Source organism: Cryptotermes secundus, unplaced genomic scaffold (genome assembly GCF_002891405.2).
Source record: "Cryptotermes secundus unplaced genomic scaffold, Csec_1.0 scaffold337, whole genome shotgun sequence".
NCBI lineage: Eukaryota > Metazoa > Arthropoda > Insecta > Blattodea > Kalotermitidae > Cryptotermes > Cryptotermes secundus.
This window is the reverse complement of record NW_019733323.1, coordinates 796,470-817,596: the sequence shown is the minus strand read 5'-3', so window position 1 is coordinate 817,596 and position 21,127 is coordinate 796,470. Positions and strand designations below refer to the sequence as shown.

The following is a 21,127-nucleotide window of genomic DNA, read 5'->3' as shown; positions in this document are numbered from 1 at the left end:
TTACATGTCGCATATCAAACTCGTGTGTAATGCCATTCATCCGCTATGGGAGTCGTTCTTCTTATGTTTTAATTGTGTATATACTGTGTCTTATGATGTGTCTTTCTTATGTGGTTTATATCTCATGTGTGTCACACGTATATACGTCCAGCAATATAACACACGCAGCCACATAAGAAAGACACATCATAAGACACAGTATATACAGAATTAAAACATAAGAAGAACGACTCCCATAGCGGATGAATGGCATTACACACAAGTTTGATATGCGACATGTAAGATGATGGATCTTGGCAAATTTTAATATATAAATTTTAAAATTTTGTTATTGAACACCCCACCAATGGTATCTCCACCTTATCGTGGTGGTGGGGTTTGATAGCTCCTGAGACCCTGAGGGCTATGCCAGTGGGTAGCATAGCTACTGGTAGGGCCACCCATGCCAGACAGGTCAAGGGGTAGGAGCCACACAGAGAGGGATACCCTGGTCCTCCAGGTTTGTGGTTAGGTGTGAGGCTAATGACCTCACACCGTAAAAACTAAATTGTTCGGAAATCCGAGGAAAGAGTAGCTGGACCGACCTATTCAAGACGACATGGAAAATGTTTAAAGGATTTGAGAATTGGATCTTGGAATGTATTATCTCTTTACAGAGCCAGAGCACTAAAAATGCTACTTGAACAACTAGATAGCTATAAACTAGATATCACTGCTATACAAGAACTGGGGTGGTTGGGTAAGGGAGTCATGGAAAAGAGTGATCATGTTGTATTCTATAGTTGTCAGAAGAAGAGTCACATGTTTGGATCAGATTTTATTGTTAATAAAAAAAGGAAGCATCTTATTTTAGACTTCCAGGCAAAATCTCACAGAACATGTAGGCTACAAATTAAGGGAAAGTTTTTTAACTATAGCCTTATTTGTGCACATGCCCCAACTGAAGATAAAAGTGATGAGGAGAAAGACTCCTTTTATGATGAATTGGATGAGATATATGGTGAATGTCCAAAAAGGGATTGTAAAATAATCATAGGGGACATGAATGCCAAAGTGGGGAATGAGGATGTATATAGATCAGTTATTGGAAAACATAGCCTACATAACAAGTCAAATGATAATGGGATGAGATTAATAAATTTTGCTTCCTCAAGAAACATGGTAATAGGTAGTACAGTGTTTAATCATAAGGATATACATAAACAAACCTGGAAGTCCCCTGATGGAAATGTGTTTAATCAAATTGATCACATCCTAAGAGTTGTAAGACATTGTTCAGACTTGATGGATGTCAGGAGTTACAGGGGGGCCAACAATGACTCTGATGATTACTTAATAATATCAGAGATTAGAAGTCGAATATCTAATGCAAGGAAGATACATGGATCCCAGGCTAAGAAATTGAATTGTGAAAAATTGGTGGAACAAGGAGTTGCAACCAGACATACTGGATTAATTGGTGAATGCCTGGCAGGTCTCTCTGATAGTGAGGATGTCAGTGAAGCTTGGAGGGGCCTCAGAGATGTTATTATAAACACTGCTGGTGCAGTTTTAGGAAAAGTGGAAAGGATAAAGTATAAGAATTGGTTTGATGGAGAGTGTGAGCAAGTGACAAATAAAAAGAAACAGGCATATAAGAAAATGCAGCAAAGGAACCATACTCGAGGGGCCATGGAAGAATGCCATGAAGTGAGAAGAAAAAAAAAGATTGCATAAAAAGAAGAAAAGGGAATATGATAAACAAGAACTGATTGAACTGGAGCATTTAAGAAGTTCAAACAAAATTAGAGCGTTTTATCAAAAACTAAACAAGAGTCGAAAGGATTTTCAACCTCGAACAACGTCATGTAGAGATAAAGAAGGCACAATATTGAGTAGTGATGAAGCAATACTGGAAAGATGGGTGCAATATTTTGAGGAATTATTAAATGGTAATGCCTCTGAACAAGTGGAAGGTATGACCATAGACTGGAATCAAGGAATTTTTGAGGCTGAAGAGTCAGCGCCGACCATAAAAGAAGTAGAACAAGATATCAAAAAATTGAAAAATAATAAAGCTCCAGGAATGGATCTCATCACAGCAGAATTAGTGAAATTTGCAGGCCCAGAATATGCCAAGCACTTACATCAGCTAATAGTTAAGATATGGATAACTGAAATAATCCCAGAGGAATGGAACCTAAGTATTGTATGCCCTATCCATAAGAAAGGCGATGTTATGGTATGCTCTAATTATAGAGGAATTAGTCTGTTGTGCATAGCATATAAAATATTTTCCAACATTCTATTTAACAGACTCTCTCCCTTTGTGGAAGGCATAACTGGGGATTACCAATGTGGGTTTCGTCAAGGAAGATCAACTAATGATCAGATTTGCACTATTTGCCAGGTCCTTGAAAAGTGTAATGAATTCCAAATTGAAACACATCATCTTATCGTTGACTTCCGATCATCCTATGACTCCATAGATAGAGATAGTCTTTTTCTGCCAATGGAAGAGCTGCATATTCCATGGAAGTTAATCGCCTTAGTCAGAGCCACTATGAGAAAGACCCAATGCCAAATTAAGATTCAGAATATGTTGTCTAGCCCTATAATAACTAGAAATGGAATTCGACAAGGGGATTCCCTAGCCTGCCTTTTGTTCACTATAGTATTAGAGAAGGTAGTTAGAGCTGCAGGCATCAACACAAGGGGAACTATATTCTATAAGTCAGTTCAAATTTTGGCATTTGCAGATGATATTGATATATTGGTAGAACACAAAAACCTATGAAAGAAGCTTTTCTTAATTTGGAAAGAGCAGCAAAGAAGATGAATCTACAAATTAACAAAAATAAAACAAAGTACATGCTGGTAACCAACAAAGACTGTGCTAATGGACCTACATATATTGAAATTTTCTCATATAAATTTGAGGTTGTATGTAGTTTCACTTACTTTGGATCAGAAGTTAACAGTAAAAATGATATCAGTGATGAAATAAAAAAGCGTGTACTTGCAGCAAATAAATGTCTCCATGGCCTTATGAAACACCTGAAATTCCAATTAATACCCAGGAAAACCAAAACTATGATGTATAAAGTACTTATAAGATCAGTGCTATCTTATGCCTCTGAGACCTGGCCACTGTCAAGATCGGATGAAAGACTGTTAAGTATATTTGAAAGGAGGATCTTGAGATATATCTTTGGACCAGTGGAAGAAAATGGAATATGGAGGAAGAGGTATAACCATGAGCTATACAAACATTTAATGAACCAGACATTGTTGAATTTATAAAGGTGAAAAGGCTTAAATGGGCTGGACACATAATATGTGCCAGCGAGAATAGAGTGATTAAGAAAATGCTTAATACTAAACCAGAAGGAAATAGGAGAGTGGGAAGACCAAGATTAAGATGGGAAGAATGTGTTTGGCAGGACATAAGAATTGTGGGTGTAAAGAACTGGAGGAATGTAGAATTGAATGGAGAAGAATGGCGAACAATCCTGAGGAAGGCCAGGGCTCACAAAGGGCTGTGTTTCAGTGATGATGATGATTATTGAACAATGACGAACACACATTTTATGTCATTTTATAAATGGATACTTGATGATAGGCAGTGCAATGGTTTAACGTGATTAATACACCTGAGGATAGCAGAATGATGCTTGAAACATGTAGTGTGAAGTGACAAGTGAAATTGTATGCACTAAAAGACGGTTAATATATACACATTATGGATACGAATCAGTGCAACAGGACGCCAAAATACAACATTATACATATCTCAGGAAGAACTTGAACTTTTGTTTGAAATATTTTTCAGTATAATGAAAAACAAAGGGAAATAATTTGTGGTTGTTTGGAGTGTTATTAGTTTTGCAGTTAACATATTTGTACCTGCAAAATGATGAATATGAGAATAAATGTGACATGCAGAGTTACAAAGAACACATGTGGAAGTCATAGTTGCTCTACCTGAGTACACCTTTCCAAATTTGAGGCTTTCATCATGGTGAATATTATGATTATGGAATTATGGAATATGATGCTGGATACTTTGGTCGGTAGGTACCAGTGTTTAAGAGGAACCCACTACCTCAGCCTTCAGGGTGGAAGAGGTGAAGATTAAAATTAAATTTTTTTTTAATATGCTTAGTGGGGGATGGAGTCCGACTGGGTCCACTCGGCACGGTGGCCACTGATTGGCCTATTGTACCTGCCCCGGGTGATTATGATGATGGAGACTTTGGTGGAATGAAGATTGGCAGGGGAAACCGAAGTACTCGGAGAAAACCAACCCCAGTGCCACTTTGTCCACCACAAATCCCACTTGACCAGACCCAGGATCGAACCTGGGCTGCCGCGGTGGGAAGCCAGCAACTAACCGCTTGAGCTATGGCGCGGCCTAAGAGACGAAGATAGATGCAGTAAGTTCTGATAAGTTGGTATGTATCTACCGAACTACTTGATGGCACATCCTAGATGACAGTAAAGTGAAAATGCCTTTCCACTTTTGTTACTTGTTTGTTAGGTGGGGCTGTGCATTGTACTTGTTCTCCTTCCATGTTGAAAGAGAATGATTGATCAGGATTAACATGGAGATGAATCCTGAGACAAGGAGTGAAAGTGAATTCAAGGAAGATGAATATATTTGTGTTTGTATGCTTCTGTTTCCAAAGGGGGAAATGTGAGTGTCTTATCTCTTAAAATCTTAGGGTTCTTTGTGAGAGTGAGGTTTTCATGACAGTGAAAATTAAGATTACAATCTTCTGGGATGTGACATCATGTAGTCTGTAGGTAGATACTAGTGTTTCAAAGAAATATTAAGGTTGTAAGTTTTCCAAAATTTTGGTATCTGTCTACCAGACTACATGGCATCACATCACAGAAGACTCTAATTGTAAGGTTCTTTGTATGAAGGTAAAGGTAAAGTTGTCCCTGTGTTTAATTAATTAAGCACTATGCCATGAAGGTGTATGGGTGAGTGGATATATAGATTCACATTTTCTTGACCTCGGCACTAGCTGGAGGTGAGTCGGCAGCTTCATGCCCCTGACACTTTACCCCTGAGGAAAGAGCCCCCAGCACCTATTGGATAGGAGGCTGGTTAGGCCCCAGAGCCAGTCTGGACAATATGGAGAAAAGAAAATTCTGTCCCTACTGGGGCTCAAACTCCTACCCTATGGTCATCCAGCTTGTAGGCAGTCACTATGCTGACTGTGCTACCCTGGCTTGAGGTTCTTTGTATTAACCGAAATCTTGTAAATACTGAAATTGTGTGTTGGGATAGATGTCATACAAACAAGTTGCATTGGTTTAGATGAAAGTTGTTTTTATTTTATGTTTAGCAGATTATGATATTTAACTTGTTACTTACACAACTTATTGTCAATGATTTCAGTTTGTGGTGTTTGACAGTGTGGATGATTCAAATGAGAGGATTGTGGTTGCTAACACACACCAGTATTTCCATCCTGATGCAGATCACATTCGACTCTTACAAAGTGGCATCACTCTGATTTACTTAGAGCATCTTGTGGCAGAGGCAGCTGCAGAGGTCAGTCTTATACACTTCCTGCCTTGACCTGAAGTTCTCAAATCTGTTAATGTTTTTCATCCTCAGTAGCAGCATATCATCACCATGAATAATGATAAGCAGCATAAAACAGAATGGCATAACGGAACCACTATCACAGTGGTTGGTCAGATCAGACAGCCGTCTTGGGAAGACAAAAAGTAGTTGCTTGTATCTGTGACAGTATACCAACCTAACTTCCTTCCATTCCATGTGCATCCAAGTGCCATCCAGTTTTGCTCAGAATATACATTGATTTCTGTAAAATTGTGGTGAAGGGTTCCTGTCTGCTGCAAATAACAACTGTTAATGACATTTCAGTGTCATGTGTAGTGCTTTTATAATTTATATTACTTAGGTTTCATGTGAGTGAGCCAGCATAGTGTAGTCAGTATAGCAACTAGCTACAGGCTGGACGACCAAGAAGTTGGAGTTCAAGTCCCAGTAGGGTCAAGAATTTTCTCTCCTCCACGTCATCCAAACTTGCTCTGGGGTCCACCCAACCTCCTATCCATTGGGTAATGGGCCTTTTTCCACGGGGGTAAAGCAGCCGAGTATTGAAGCTGACCACTCACCTCCAACTAGTGCCAAGGTCAAGAAAATGTGGATCTGTACACCCACTCCCCCATACACCTTCATGGTGTAGTGCTTAACTAGTTAAGCACAGGGACAACTTTTAGGTTTTATATGATCTGCATCAATGTGTTCAGGTGAATCCTATAATCGCCTCCAAATCTCTTTGTACTTATCAGTAATTTGATATAAATCCAAGCTGCTTAGCATAATGGTATCACATTTAACTCACATCTCAGCCAGGTTACTATGTATGCTTGATGAGATGTTTCACGTTTTTCCACCATCTCTTCAGGCAAATGCCTTCCTGCAAATCTTTACATATGTACCATTAAAGATGTTTTTCAGCCATTATTTGGTGGTGTATATGTTAACCTCTACAACTGATACAGCATTTTATATTAACCTTTGAATGCATGATAACCAGTGGAAATATTCCAGCATAATAAGAATTTTAAATTATTAGCTAATGGTGCATGAAGAGTTTGAATGATTTGGACTGCTGGTTATGTGCCAGCCACCCTTTACCCTCCAGGAAGATTCATGGTATTGATTTCTGGTAGAGGCTGGGTCAACCCCAGGGCCATAGTGCATCTGGAAGTGTTAGGTCAGTTGAAAAATCCAGTGACCTCATCAGGATTCAAACCCATGACCTTCCATCTTGTAGCATAGTGCCTCAACTAACTATGCTACTGCATGCCCCATAGATGTAATAAATAAATAACAGTTTTGTTAGTTGGAATAAAACTACTTGTGCCAGTTCTTTTCAATTTAATCCACTATCCAAAACTTTTGCAGTTGTTCTGCATAATGTGAAACTTAGCTCCTCATATTTGGGCGATAGAACATGGTGCTGAGAAAAGTATATTGACCTAAGAAGGAGGAACTGTCAAGAGACTAGAGAACGTTGCTGAGAAACTGCATAATTTTTATTCTTCAGTTGATATTAAGATGATCAAATCAGAGAATCATGTAACATGCATGGGACAGATTACAGATGCATGCGGTATTTTGGTTGGAAAATCAGAAGGGAAGAGAACATTTGGAACGCACATAGATGGAGGGCTAAGATTAAAATATACCATAAAGAAATAGGTTGGGAGCATTTAAACTGTTAATCATGTAGGTCAGGGTACAGAGCAGTGGCAGATTCTTTCGAATACAAAATCTGACAATAAAGTTTGCAAACTCGCCACCATATGCTTGCCATTGTAGCAGTGGGCAGAACCCTCAGTATAGGCTGATGACGTTGGCATATCAGCATTTGATCTATGGCAGTTTATTTCTGAGTGGCATCTATTATGGTCTGCGTGTGTTTTGGTGTGCCATCGCAGGAGTGTTGGAACGAACATTACATTTCCTGTTAAACTTGGCAAGAGTGGAAGCAAAATCATAGAGATGTTAGTGCAAGTTTACAGGGATAATGCTATGAAGAAGACAGCAGTTTACAAGTGGGTGTCACGTTTTTCTGAGTGAAGAGAAAATGTCACTGATGAAGAGAACTCAGGATGACTAGCAACGAGCAGAACTGAAGAAAACATTGCAAAAGTTTGTCAAATTGTGCGTGAAAATCATCGGCTGACTATCAAGAGCATAGCAGAGCAAGTGAACATTTACAGAGAAACAGTTAGGAAAATCTTAACTGCAGATCTTGACATGAGGAAGGTGTGTGCAAAAGTAGTCCCAAAGGACCTACTCACATGGCACTGTCTGTGAGGGAGTTCTTAGCTATTGAACAAATCACAGCCTGAACACCCTCCCTGTTCACTGGATCTAGCCCCCAGTGACTTTTTTCTGTTCCTGAAGATAAAGGAAATATTGAAAGGAAGGCATTTTGATGATATTGATGACTTCAGGAGTAATATGATGGCAGCCCTGAAGGCCATTCCACAAAACCAGTTACAAAATTGTTTTCAGGGGTGGAGTAGGCATTGACATATGTTCATAGCTTCCCAAGGGGAATACTTTGAAAGTGACTATAGTGATATTCACCAATGGGGTATGTAGCACTTTTATTGTGATGAGTTCGCAAACTTTGTTGTTAGACCACATATGGTGATTATGTGGATGAGTGGAGTATTAGCTTGTGAAGGACCTTGCTCTATGAAATTGGTTGTCCTACTCATTCCATAATCATGACCCTGGAACTCATGTTGTATTAAGTGAGTGGTTAGTGCTATGTTACTTTAGTTCAAATATTTTTGTTTCTTTTACTCAGTAAGTGGTAAAGTTGTCTCTGTGCTTGATTAATTCGTTAAGCATAACACCATGAAGACATTCACAGAGTGGAGGTATAGTGTCACCACTCTTGACCTTGGCACTAGATGGACGTGAGTGGTCAGCTTCACACCCTTGCCACTTTACACCACAGGGATAGAGGACCCTGTACTGATTGTGTTAAGAGGCTGGGTGGGCCCCAGATCCAGTCTGGACATTGTAGATTAGAGAAAACTCTCTTGCCGCTGCCAGGAATCAAACTCTCACAAACCAGCCCATAGCTGCTGTTATACCAACTGAACTATCCTGGCTCTTTCATTTTTTCTATACTGTAGTGTTAATTGTAATAAAGAAACAAAATGGCAAGTGATATTTTGGATTACCATTTTTCAGAAGCAAGGTGGAAGGGTGTCTTGTATGTTTTGTGGTGACTTCAATAGCACACCTGACTGGGGTGTGTACAGGCTGATAACAACACAGCATATACCTGAGGACTGTATTGATTGGACAAGTAGTAAGTCGAGTTAAGTTTATAATCTGAATACAACACAGCAGTAGACCATCCACATGCACGAGTGTGCTCTTACAGTGCACACCCAGTGAAAGTGATGTCACAAATAATCATATACAGCATTTTGTTTTCTTTTAGATAAAGATGAAGAAGTCAAAGATGTTTCATTATCACATTCACTCCTCCTAGCCAGTGCCTATGGGAAAACAGAATCCACAAACTTCACAGAGGGATTCGTTGGTTGCCTTGATTATATCTTCTATCAGCATGATCAGTTGGATGTTGCCCAGGTGAGTTCGATGCACTCTAGATTGGTTATTTGAAGTAAGCTATTTATAACTCCATAAAAGAAACATTAGAAGACAGGTTGTATGATTTAAATTCTGACAGTTAAGTTAGCTGAGTCATTATACAACTCATCTGGAATGGTAAAATGACCACCATTTTGGAACATGTAATCATTGAGGTAGTTGGTCCAAACAAGCCAGTAATATTTACCATTTTCAGAAGATATAGATGTCAAAATGCAGAAGTTATGGACCAGAACATTCCAAGTGAAGTGATCTGCTTTGGTTTATTCATGTTTAGAATATTCAAGTCATAGTGTCGATAGGGTAAAATATGCAATGAACATCATTTTATACTGCACATTAAAGGTGAGTGGTCAACACTTCTGCTTTATATTCTGAAAATTCTAGGTTTGATCATAATCCATAATAATTAGAGCATTGGCTTAGAGATTAACTCTTCTCGAGTAACACGCAATAATAAGTCATAATAGTGATATTTTTCGTGTTATTTCGCTGAATATAGTCAATAAAACGAGGATGCCATAATATCAAGAACGAAAGCATATGAAGCCTAAATAGAAATTACAAACTCACCAACTACGATATAAGTGCAATATGGCGGATTGTATGGGTCAACCAGATAGCTGTATCCCTCTATTTCTTAATAATGGAAGTGCAACACAAGAAGTGAAATGTATAAGTTGTGAGGAATTAAGTATTGAAGTACTTCAGGCAAAGACTGAAATACTATCGCTTGAAAAAATAATAAAAATATTACATGAAGAATTAAATAAGAAGACGGCAAAAATTGACGAAATTTCTGCTATCCTTAAAGAAGCGTGTTCAAGCAACATCGCTGATCCTTTAGTTCAAAATAGTGCCTTAATTATCTCGAGTGCTTCTCATAATGAACAGCAAGATTTGGAAGTATTATTGAATAGAAGAGAACTACACGAGTTTTACTACATGGCCGATCATCCTGTGGTCAAACGAACCCTATTGGAAATCATCTTAAATCTAGAAGAAAGTAAAATAACTCTTAAACAGACCCCCTCCAGCAATAGTGAAGTGTTACCCAAAAAAACTTACTCGGAAGCTCTTAGATGCACCAGAATAAATGAAGACACTAATGATGAAGTAATATCAACTATTCCAACCATCGTAACCTCAATGGCAATACCACGTGAGGAAGTAAATGTCCAGACCCCACTAATATCTAGAAATAGTATATTATATAATCGACTACATAAAGTCAAAAATAATGAGAGAAACAAATCAACTAAGTTATCAGAAAAATGTAAAATTTTGATTATTGGTGATAGTCATGTCAGGGGACTTTCCAGTGAGCTGAGACACAAACTGGGTGTTAACTATGAGATCATGGGAATAGTAAAACCTAATGCAAATATTAATCAGCTGACATCTACTGCTACACAGGAAGTACATAAATTAACGCAGAAGGATATCCTAATTTATTGTGGCGGAGCAAATGATATATCAAAAAACAATGCTGGAAGTGGATTAAACCAGGAAATCAAGTATCTGAGAAGTAACCATTTTACCAACACCATAGTAATTACAGTACCCCATAGGCATGACTTTAATCTTAATTCGTGCGTAAATGAGGAGATAAGGAGGTTCAACAGAAGATTAACTGAACTGGTAAATAGTCTAAATAAGGTAACCTTAGTAAATGCCAAAATGGACAGAGAACTCTATACTAGACATGGATTTCATTACAATAAGAAAGGTAACATAGAAATGGCAGCAAGAATATCTAGTGTAATACAAGAAATAGTCGAGCAGAAGTGAAGAACTATGGTTATCCCACTGAAATGGGAAACAACATTACCTGTCCATACAAAGCTAACAATAGAATCAGGGCATACTACTAAAGTAATCTCAAGAAATGGTACACTCAACTCAGATGCAAAAAACAGAAACCAAGGGGAAACTAACAACTGTAAGGATCATCAAGGTCCAATGCCTGACCAGGAACCTCTTCACTGTATCAAAAGGAAAAGAAGACCACCAACTAAAAATGAGGATTTTTATGGGAATAGAGTCTGATGCAAATAAGTCTAAATCTAATGTATCTAAGCAAACTAAAGAATCACTAATCATTATTCACCAAAATATTAGAGGTCTTGCCAATAAAACTGATGAATTTACATGTAAAAATGGTAGCTAGAAATATTAGTCCTCACTTAATATGTCTCTCTGAGCATTATATGACAGATACTAAATTATCCTCTAATAAACTGTCGAACTGTGTCTTAGGAGCAAGTTTTGCTCGCTCGAGACATCTAGGGGGAGGTGTGTGTATTTATATTAAACCAGCCATAAAATTTACTCCTATTGATCTAACACAGTACTGTAATGAAAAGAATATAGAAATCTGTGTGCCTATGATCAGTATTGAAAAACAAAACATACTAGTTTTATGTGTATACAGGTCACCTAGTGGCAATTTTGATTATTTTATGAAGAAACTGGAAAAAGTACTTAATTTCCTACATAAAACAAAAACGGAATTTATAATAACTGGAGATTTTAATGTAAATTTTTTAAACGAGTCTGTCCATAAGACTCAGCTCCTCTTACTGTTGTACTCATTTAATGTTTTTAATACTGTCCAGCTACCAACCAGAATTACTCAGAACAATAGCTCCCTAATTGATAATATTTTTATTGATAATAAAAGGAAAAACTCTTATGATGTACTCCTGATTACCAACGGTCTGTCTGATCATGATGCCCAATATCTTATATTAAAGAATATCAGTAATCTGAACAAGCATAAGCTTCATGGTACTATGATTAGAATTGTAAACAAAGATTCATTAGTACAATTTCAAAATGAAATATGCAATGAAAATTGGGAAAAAATTTATCAATCAAATGAAGTTAATGAAGCATATAATATATTTTTGAATACTTACCTGCTTATATATGAATCATGTTTTCTTAAGAAAAATATAAGTAAAAAAGATAATGATAATTCATGGATAACACTGGGAATATGTACCTCCTGTAGTCATAAAGAATTTTTGTATATTCTTAGTAAAAATCAAAGTAACAGTTTCAAAACATGTTACAAAACTTATTGTAGTATATTAAGAAGAGTAATAAGGGAAGCAAAGAGGCTACATTACAACAGATTAATCGCATCAGCTAAGGATAGGATAAAAGCTACATGGAGTATTAGTAATAGGGAGACAGGAAGGAAAAATAGCAACAATAACGATAGTTTACCAAAATCATTCCAACACAATACCGAAAAAGTAAGTAAGGATGAAGCAGCACATAGTTTTAACACATTTTGTCATCAATAACTGAAAATCTTAATATAAAGAAAACTAATTCACATTCAGCAATGAAATATCTGTGTTCACATTTCCCAAATGGTTTCCCTGTGATGAACTGTAACCTTGTTTCAGAAAATGAAATAATTGGTGTGATTAACAAACTCAGATCCAAAAACTCTTCAGGTTATGATGATGTAACAAATAAATTAATTAAATTTAGTAGGCACCAAATAAGTAAACCCATTTTTTTTTTCTGTGGCGCTACAGCCCCAATTTGGGCCTAGGCCTACATCCATGAAACTCTCCGTTTCACTTCGGTTTACTAGATCTTACACATTCGGTAGAACTCCTTGGGCGAGTGATCAGCTTGTCACAAGGCCTCTACCCATAGACAAACACAGAAAAATGCGCACAAACATCCATGCCCTGAGTGGGATTCGAACCCACGATCCCGGCTTCTGAGTGAGCGAAGACAGTGCATGCCTTAGACCGCTCGGCTACTGTGACCGGCTAAGTAAACCCATAGCTTATATAATTAATAAGTCATTAATAATGGGAGTATATCCTGAAAGATTAAAATATGCTGTTATTAAACCAATATACAAAAAAGGAGATAAAACCATTATACATAATTATAGACCAATATCAATAATAACAGGGTTTGCAAAAGTATTTGAAATGGTAATCTATAAAAGACTCAATGATCATATTACAAAGCACAAAATATTACTCCCAGAGCAATTTGGATTTCAAAAAGGATTATCTACTGAAGATGCGATCTTCAAACTAACTAATGTAATACTAACTGCTTGGGACAGAAAAGAATATACGGTCGGCATATTCTGTGATATAGCCAAGGCATTCGACTATGCAGATCACGAACTCATGTTATTCAAACTCCAATATTATGGTGTCCAGGGTTTATTTCTACAATGGTTTAAATCCTACTTTCAAAATAGGAAACAAAGGGTTGAACTAAAATATACCAATAACAAATATAATTCAGACTGGGAGCTAGTTCGCTCTGGTGTGCCACAGGGTTCAGTCTTGGGACCTCTACTTTTTAATATTTATATCAACGATTTTCCCCTTGAAATAAGAGAATTTTCTGAAGTCATAATGTTTGCAGATGACACAAGCATTGTCTGTACAGCCAAGGACTATAATAATTTAAAAATAAAATTAGATGATATTTGTAGTCATATGAGTAGATGGTTTCAGGCAAATCTTCATGCATTAAACCTTGACAAAACAAAAATTATAAAGTTTACACCAACAATACATACTGATTATCCGCTAACAACTATGCTTCTTAACACAATACTCAAAACAGCTGAAGCTACAACATTTCTGGGTTTACAGATTGATAATCATCTGACTTGTAAGGTGCATGTAAATCAGTTACTTCATAAATTGAGTATGGTTGGATTCCAAATGCGAAAATTATCTTATATTCTAAACAAAAATAATTTAGAATCTGTTTATTATGCATATTATCATTCTTTAATGAAATATGGCATAATATATTGGGGTAATACCCCTGATTGTCTTAAAGTTTTTTGTATGCAAAAGAAAACAATAAGAATAATGATGGGAGTTGAGCCAACTCACTCATGTCGTGATCTGTTTAAGAAGCTGGGAATATTGCCAGTTCCCTGTGTATACTTGTTGTCACTATTGACTTTTGTTGTAAAAAACTGTGACAAGTTTTTGATAAATAATACCATATACACGACTGGCACCAGGAATAACAGTCTTTTTCATATGCCTGCTTCTCGTTTGTTGTCGTATCAGAGGGGTGTGTATTACTCAGGTGTCAGGTTCTTTAACATGTTACCAGACAGTATCTCAATGTTAAGAACAGATAAAGATCAATTTAGGGTTGCTTTAAAAAGATACTTATTAAGAAATTCCTTTTACTCCATTGAGGAATTTGTTGACCATGTAAGAAGCATAAAGATAAATGCAGAGTAAATAGTCAGTCAAAACATATTGTTGGTTCTGTCTTTGTTCTGAGTCAAGAGGGCTGTTCTCAATTGTTTTAACATCTAATATTTAAACTATTAATTGGAAAGTTGAGTTGTATCAATTCTAGTTGATTGATGTTGTCAACAGAGTTAATACGAGGGGCATTCAAGTTCTAAGGTCTCAAATTTTTTTTCTCAGGACTGGGAGCAGATAGACATATGTGGTTTAGTTTAATATACGTGTGCCCTTTTTGTAAATGCGTGACAGAGGTGACAGCACTTTACGGCACACAGAACTCTAGTGGTGGCTGCGAGCGTGAGGAGTGTTTTTGATACTTAAAATGGCGACGTTTTCGTTACAAGAACAGCGAGTAATCATTCGTTTTCTCCACTTGCGTGGTGCCAGGTGATGTTGACATGTGATGAAGGCATGAATGGGACTTTCTTTTCATCAACTGTGACAATGGATGAGACATGGATGCCGTTTTTCAATCCTGAAACGAAGCGTCAGTCAGTTCAATGAAAGCGCACAGACTCACCACCACCAAACAATTTCGGGTAAGCGCCAGTGCTGGAAAAATGATGGTGGCCATGTTTTGGGAGAGCGATGGCGTAATCCTTATGCATTGCGTTCCAAAGGGTACTACGGTGACAGGTGCATCCTACCAAGATGTTTTGAAGATGTTTGTCCATCCAGCACTGCAAGAAAAACGGCCGGAAAAGGCTGCACGTGTGCTCTTTCACCAGGACAATGCACCAGCGCATTGGGCATATGCGATGCAGCAGTTTCTTCGTGAAAACAACCTTGAAGTGGTTTCTCATGCTTCCTACTCACCAGACCTGGCTCCTAGCGATTTTTGGCTTTTCCCAATGATGAAAGACGCTCTCCGTGGTCGCACATTCACCATTCGTGCCGCTATTGCATCAGTGATTTTCCAGTGGTCAAAACAGACTCCTACAGAAGCGTTTGCAGCGGCCATGGCATTGACGTTGTGAAAAATGTGTATGGTTGCAGGGAGATTAGGTTGAAAAGTGACAGAAGTTTCAAATTTTTTGTATGATTATTGTGTGAGAAAAAAAATCGGAGACCTTAGAACTTGAACTCACTACGTATTTTCCTTTCTAATTTGTTATAATTGGATTGACAACTTGCGCTTTTTTGCAAAAGGCCTTATTTATTATTTTATATTTTTATATGTTTTATTTACTGACAACTTGTATTGTTTTCCAAGAGGCTTGATTTATTATTACTTTGTACTTTAGATTTTACATATTACATTTAATGTGTATCTGTATTCTACTGCATGTGACTGTTTGTCTTTGACATGATATATGACAATTTTTATATCCAGCCCTGTGGGGTGACTATTGGATCAAAGAAATGTATTTTAATAATAATAATAATAAAAGCAGCCTGTGATCTGTTTGTCCCATATCATCCCTAGAAGATGTACAACACACAGTCACTTCACAAGGTGTTATTACTTCTGAGTGATGCAAGTTACAACTTTGAAATGTACAGCAAATTACTCAGCAGCCTGTGTTCTTGTAACAGGAGTTTCATATTCTCTGCATAGCCAGTTGAGAAACTGATTAATCACCCATTTATTGTATTGTTTCTATTTTGATAGTAAGTAACCTGTCCCTTGAAACACTGTGATGTGTTACAGGTGGTTCCTTTACCCAGCACTGAAGAACTGCAGCAGCATGTGGCTCTACCTAGTGTAGTGTTTCCTTCTGACCATGTAGCACTGGTTGCAGACATGTCTTGGAAACAGATTTGATTCGTTTTGTACAGTAGAAGTCTCTTGTAATGAGATGCAGAATTGATGCAGTAACAAATACTTGTAGGCAGTTTAGAGGAAGATGTGTAGAAATCCTCCCAAGAATCAAAATATTTGTAGTAATTTCATTGTGACTTACAAAAATATGGGAGTTTATAAGGGAATTAACAGTCATTCTGTAATACATAAACGGTAGGAAGTGTTGGGTAATTAACAAATTACTAAAAGAACGTGGTTTTATTTTTGAAACTTTCCTTGTATTTTTACCCATATTATACATATTTACAAAACTCCTAAGACAGATTTATATTAATGATTTTGTACTTGGTTTCTGTAGCATTGTGCTTAATTCAAATCCTAGGCAGATTTTACATCAAAACTCCTGAGGATGACAGTCTGTGGCTGAAACATATGTTGGTGTTGACTGGTGAATATTTTAATGATTATTGCATTATTGATGGACTAAATACACAGACATTTAATAAATAAAAATGTGCAAGAGGATGCTGAAATACAAACTCCCGCATATTTGGATTAAGGTGAATACATAGCCACCGTGAATCAATCACTATACAGCCTGCAATCTGTTTGCAACAGGAAAACAAAAATTCTTAGGAGTGCAGCGTTTGCCATTAAAGGAAAATAATTATTTGTAGCCTTCAATTTTGCTAGTTGCAAGTGTTGAACAAATTGCAATAATCAGAGTACACTGATTCCAGGTAACAGTAGCATTAAGCGATTTTGGCAACTTTCCTTGTATTTTTACCCATATTATACATATTTATAAAACTCCTCTAAGACAGATTTATATTAATGATTTTGTACTTGGTTTCTGTAGCAATATGCTTAATTCGAAGCCTAGGCAAATTTTACATCAAAATTCCTGAGGATGGCAGTCTGTGGCTGAAACATATGTTGGTGTTGACTGGTGAATATTTTAATGATTATTGCATTATTGATGGACTAAATACACAGACATCTAATAAATAAAAATGTGCAACAGTATGATGACAATACAAACCCCCACTTATTTGGATTAAAGTGAATACATAGCCACCGTGAATCAATCACTATACAGCCTGCAATCTGTTTGCAACAGGAAAACAAAAATTCTTAGGAGTGCAGCGTTTGCCATTAAAGGAAAATAATTATTTGTAGCCTTCAATTTTGCTAGTTGCAAGTGTTGAACAAATTGCAATAATCGGAGTACACTGATTCCAAGTAACAGTAGCATTAAGCGATTTTGGCAATACTGTGTGTGTGAGAAAAAAAACATTTTATGATTACATTCTGGGTTAGACCCCCCTGTGTACAACTCGCCGCCATATCCTGCACTGGCAATTTAAACACAGAACTGCTTAACTCTGTCTTTCACTACTATGCCCAGTTCAGTATCACACAGCTTGCTGCAAACGCCCTATTTAAATTCCAATTCAAAGATCACAAAGTTCATTGGATTAATATGTTTACGTTTGCAACACTGCTCGGTTTTGATGTAGCAGTCTTTGCGCAACCGTTGCACGAAACGGCCTCTGCTGCAGAACACGAACATCCTCCTTGGCTTGAGATGAACACAGGTCTGGTGTGGATAGCGAACGAGTTAGCTTTCCAATTCCCGTCGCCGCCGACATGTCCGCAGCTGCTGATGCCACATTTCCTGCAAGATTGCCGAACCTGAGTATGGACATAAGACTTGCAACACGATTGACTTCCATTGTCGTGGAATCGTCACCCTCACAACACGCGGCCGATATCTTCACACGCTTGGGTGGAATAGTTGAAACAGTTGTATGTTGTGATGATCTAATGGCAGCCTCCTCCGGTGTTAAATCTGCTTCCTCTGTTTTGCACTCCCCAACGGTACTCCACCTCTTAAGGGACCTCGGCGAAGAAGTACTTGTTGCATTCGATCTGTCTCGTAGAACGCTGTCTCCACGAAAGGGTGATTGGTCCAGGGCTAAATATGTAGAGACTTCACTCTGAGGAGAGGCGGGATTTGTGTGATTAGGGGGTGGCGTTTGATTTTCTTTGTCATCTGCATATGAAAGAGAGGGCGGGATATTATCTGCACACGGTACACAGGACGCTGAAGGTTGAATAAATTCTTGCTTAACTCTGGACGACGCGTCTTCGCAGTGTGGTGTTGTATGCTGTGACGATCCAATGCCAGCCTCCTCCGGTGCTAAATCTACAAGTCCCTTGTCATAGTTCTGTTCGCATTCGTCTTGCTGCTGGTGATCCTGCGGTGTCGTTGCTCTGGTTGATGTCGTGTAACCACCGCCACTGGCACCAGCCTGTTGGGACTGAACCATGTGGTGTGCTTCCTCCATGAAAATGCAACGCGCCTTCTTCAGAACCATAAAAACCAAGAGATTTTTATGGAGGCTAACACCGCGACGTTGGGCGCGAGATTGCGCCATTTTAGTCAAAGAAATGTCCATTAGTCTCCGCGCTTCTCTTGCCATCACTATTAGCGTACTTACTGAAGCGGCCGGAATGTCAAAACGATAAACGGAACACTTTGTAGACTTACTGCTGCAGTTACACCACTTCTATGAACTTGACGACACAAGAACTTCTGGTATTCCAACAGCACTTTATCTCACGCAGATACTAACGAAGCATTCACATTCGAGGCGCACGACGAACTGCCAACAGGTGATATTACCTAGCAGGCACAATTACGTAATACGTATCAGCTGATCTTGCTACGTCGACCGCTTGCGTCATTACGCAATACGTTTCAGCCGATGTTGCCACGTCGACCGCTTGCGTCCTTGCCATGACGTAACGGCCTGCTTATCAACCGAACAGTGGACGTCTACCTACGGAATAGCGCCGATTCTTCTTAAAATAGGGTCGAAAATCGTAAAGATTGTCTCGTACCAGATCATGCAAATATATGAAAATTGCTTGAACAATGTAAGCCAATTAAGACCCTATCGTACATTTACTTAAAAAGTTATTGAAATTGCAGTTTTGGTATTAGAATTTTCATATTGGTCCACCTAACACAGGCTGTAATTTAAAAGAAAATATATTTTCATCAGTTGCAGATGGTTTGTTAAAAGTCCTATTTAAATAATCACATGGCATTTGTGCCGATCTGACATCTGTACTTCACGCGAAGGAGTGTGTGAGATCGTATGTGATCGATTTCTTTGTGGACAAAACACGCACGTTTCTACCGGTTTCTACTGAGTATTGGAAAGTAATATGCGGTAATGTCAACAGCTGCTGGACCATCGAACCGGAAAGATTCACTAGCGCCTTCATTTCCTTAAAAATGAGTCATGGAATTTTGAAGTTGATATATATTTGTGCTTGTGAATGCTATGAACGTACAAGAGAGGTTTTATAGCTACATATATCTTACGAGAAAGTTTTGATCGTTTTGATTTTGTCGATTCAGAAGGCAGTGTCCATAATATTACAAGCGTGTGGGACGATAGCGGTTATTGCTTGGAAATCGTATGAATGGCCTGAATTAAACGAGTATAGATAGGATGTATATGATGCTCACGAATGTTCTGAATATCTTAGAATTAGGAAACAATCTGCACCATGCTCTTCCTGAATTAAGTTCATTGCAATTAATAAATAAACTTGTGTTAAAAGAGTTGGAAAACACTAACCCAAAACTTGAGGTTATATCTGGTGTAGCGGTGAATGTGAAGTCGGACGAATGGCTAACGACGAAATGTAAAAGGTATAGAAATATTGGAAAGAACAACATAGCAAAATGTATATATGCACCATACTTTCCCATAGCTACTACCCATCAGGTAGGGGAGATGGTGCATCGGAAATGCAAGGAATTAAATCGTTGAAGAAGTTGAAGATTCATCGTGATACAGAGAAATGCACACACTAGGCATCATATAAAGCATCGTACTGGGGCACCAAAAAAGCGAATAATCAATATAGATATGAACCAGTGAATGTTCAGGAAGATAATACCAAACCCAAAAACATTCCAGCTATTATTATGTATGTGTTTCTCCTTCTGGGAATGAGGAAGTGTTCTCTTTTCATAATTACTGCTAGTGAATTACATGCTAAATTCGTGAATAGTAAAAGCAATCTTTCAGAATCTTCAAAACATAAAATACTGTTGATAGGTGATAGTCATCTAAGAGGCTTAATATAAAACTTTATTTTAATGATCAGTTCCAAGTAAGTGGTTACGTTAATCCTGGAGCTGGTACCAAAATAATATTGGAACAAGCTACAAAAATGTTGATAATTTGCTGCACAAAGATTTTATTATTCTTTGTTGTGGGTCAAACAGTATTGGTAGAGTAAAATTAAGTATGGTTTTTAATGATTTAATGAATTCATTAAGAGAGTCATTCATATGAATGTGAGTGTTTTAACAGTCCCTTGTAGGCACGACCTAAAAGATCCTAATATTACTCTCAATGATGAAATTGCTAATGTTAATAGAAAACTACTCAAGCTCAAAAAAACTATTTCCACATCTCAGTGTGATGGAAATAAATTAAAATAGACACTTGTGTATTAAACATGGATTACACTTGTATGATTTGGGTAAAGAAATACTATTATTCAATTTACTTCAGATTTTTTCTCTTATAGAGAAGGAAAATAATCTCAGCACTAATATCATAGCACTCAGATATCATAAAGTTCAACCTTGAACAATAAGTCCTTCTGTAAATCAACTTTGTCCACTGACTTCAGTTGAGATTGTTGATAATACATCAGTAAAGCATATTAGAAAGAAGCCTGTAACAAGAACAAAGGATTTATATGGGAAATTTAAACTTTAACTACTAAATGCTATAACACAGGTAATTCAAGTGCAATACATTCAACCGAATTAAATAAAGGTAGTAAATCACCTATTATACAACATCATCTGAAAATATATCATCAGAATATTTGTGGCTT

General features: G+C 37.5%; 2 protein-coding genes across 3 annotated transcripts in view; one reads left to right on the top strand and one right to left on the bottom strand.

Moving 5' to 3' along the window:
- LOC111867959 (2',5'-phosphodiesterase 12) overlaps positions 1–16,510 on the top strand; it is a 29,935-nt gene extending 13,425 nt beyond the window's left edge. The window contains exons 5-8 of one of the 2 annotated variants that reach the window (XM_023858217.2): positions 5,390–5,545; positions 8,747–8,876; positions 9,003–9,154; positions 16,100–16,510. In XM_023858217.2, coding sequence (XP_023713985.1) covers positions 5,390–5,545; positions 8,747–8,876; positions 9,003–9,154; positions 16,100–16,213 — 552 coding nt within the window. In that variant the 3' untranslated portion in view covers positions 16,214–16,510. The remainder of the gene's footprint in view (positions 1–5,389; positions 5,546–8,746; positions 8,877–9,002; positions 9,155–16,099) is intronic. The other variant, XM_023858218.2, reaches the window with a different exon arrangement.
- A 94-nt stretch (positions 16,511–16,604) lies between these two features.
- LOC111867960 lies at positions 16,605–18,963 on the bottom strand. Its single transcript, XM_023858219.2, has one exon. The coding sequence runs from the start codon at positions 18,676–18,678 to the stop codon at positions 17,680–17,682; it is 999 nt and encodes a 332-aa protein (XP_023713987.1). The 5' UTR covers positions 18,679–18,963; the 3' UTR covers positions 16,605–17,679.
- Positions 18,964–21,127: the final 2,164 nt, after the last annotated feature.

Bases quoted from the DNA above. Each gene is read 5' to 3' on its own strand.
- LOC111867960 (XM_023858219.2), bottom strand. From the start codon at position 18,678: ATGGCAAGAGAAGCGCGGAGACTAATGGACATTTCTTTGACTAAAATG.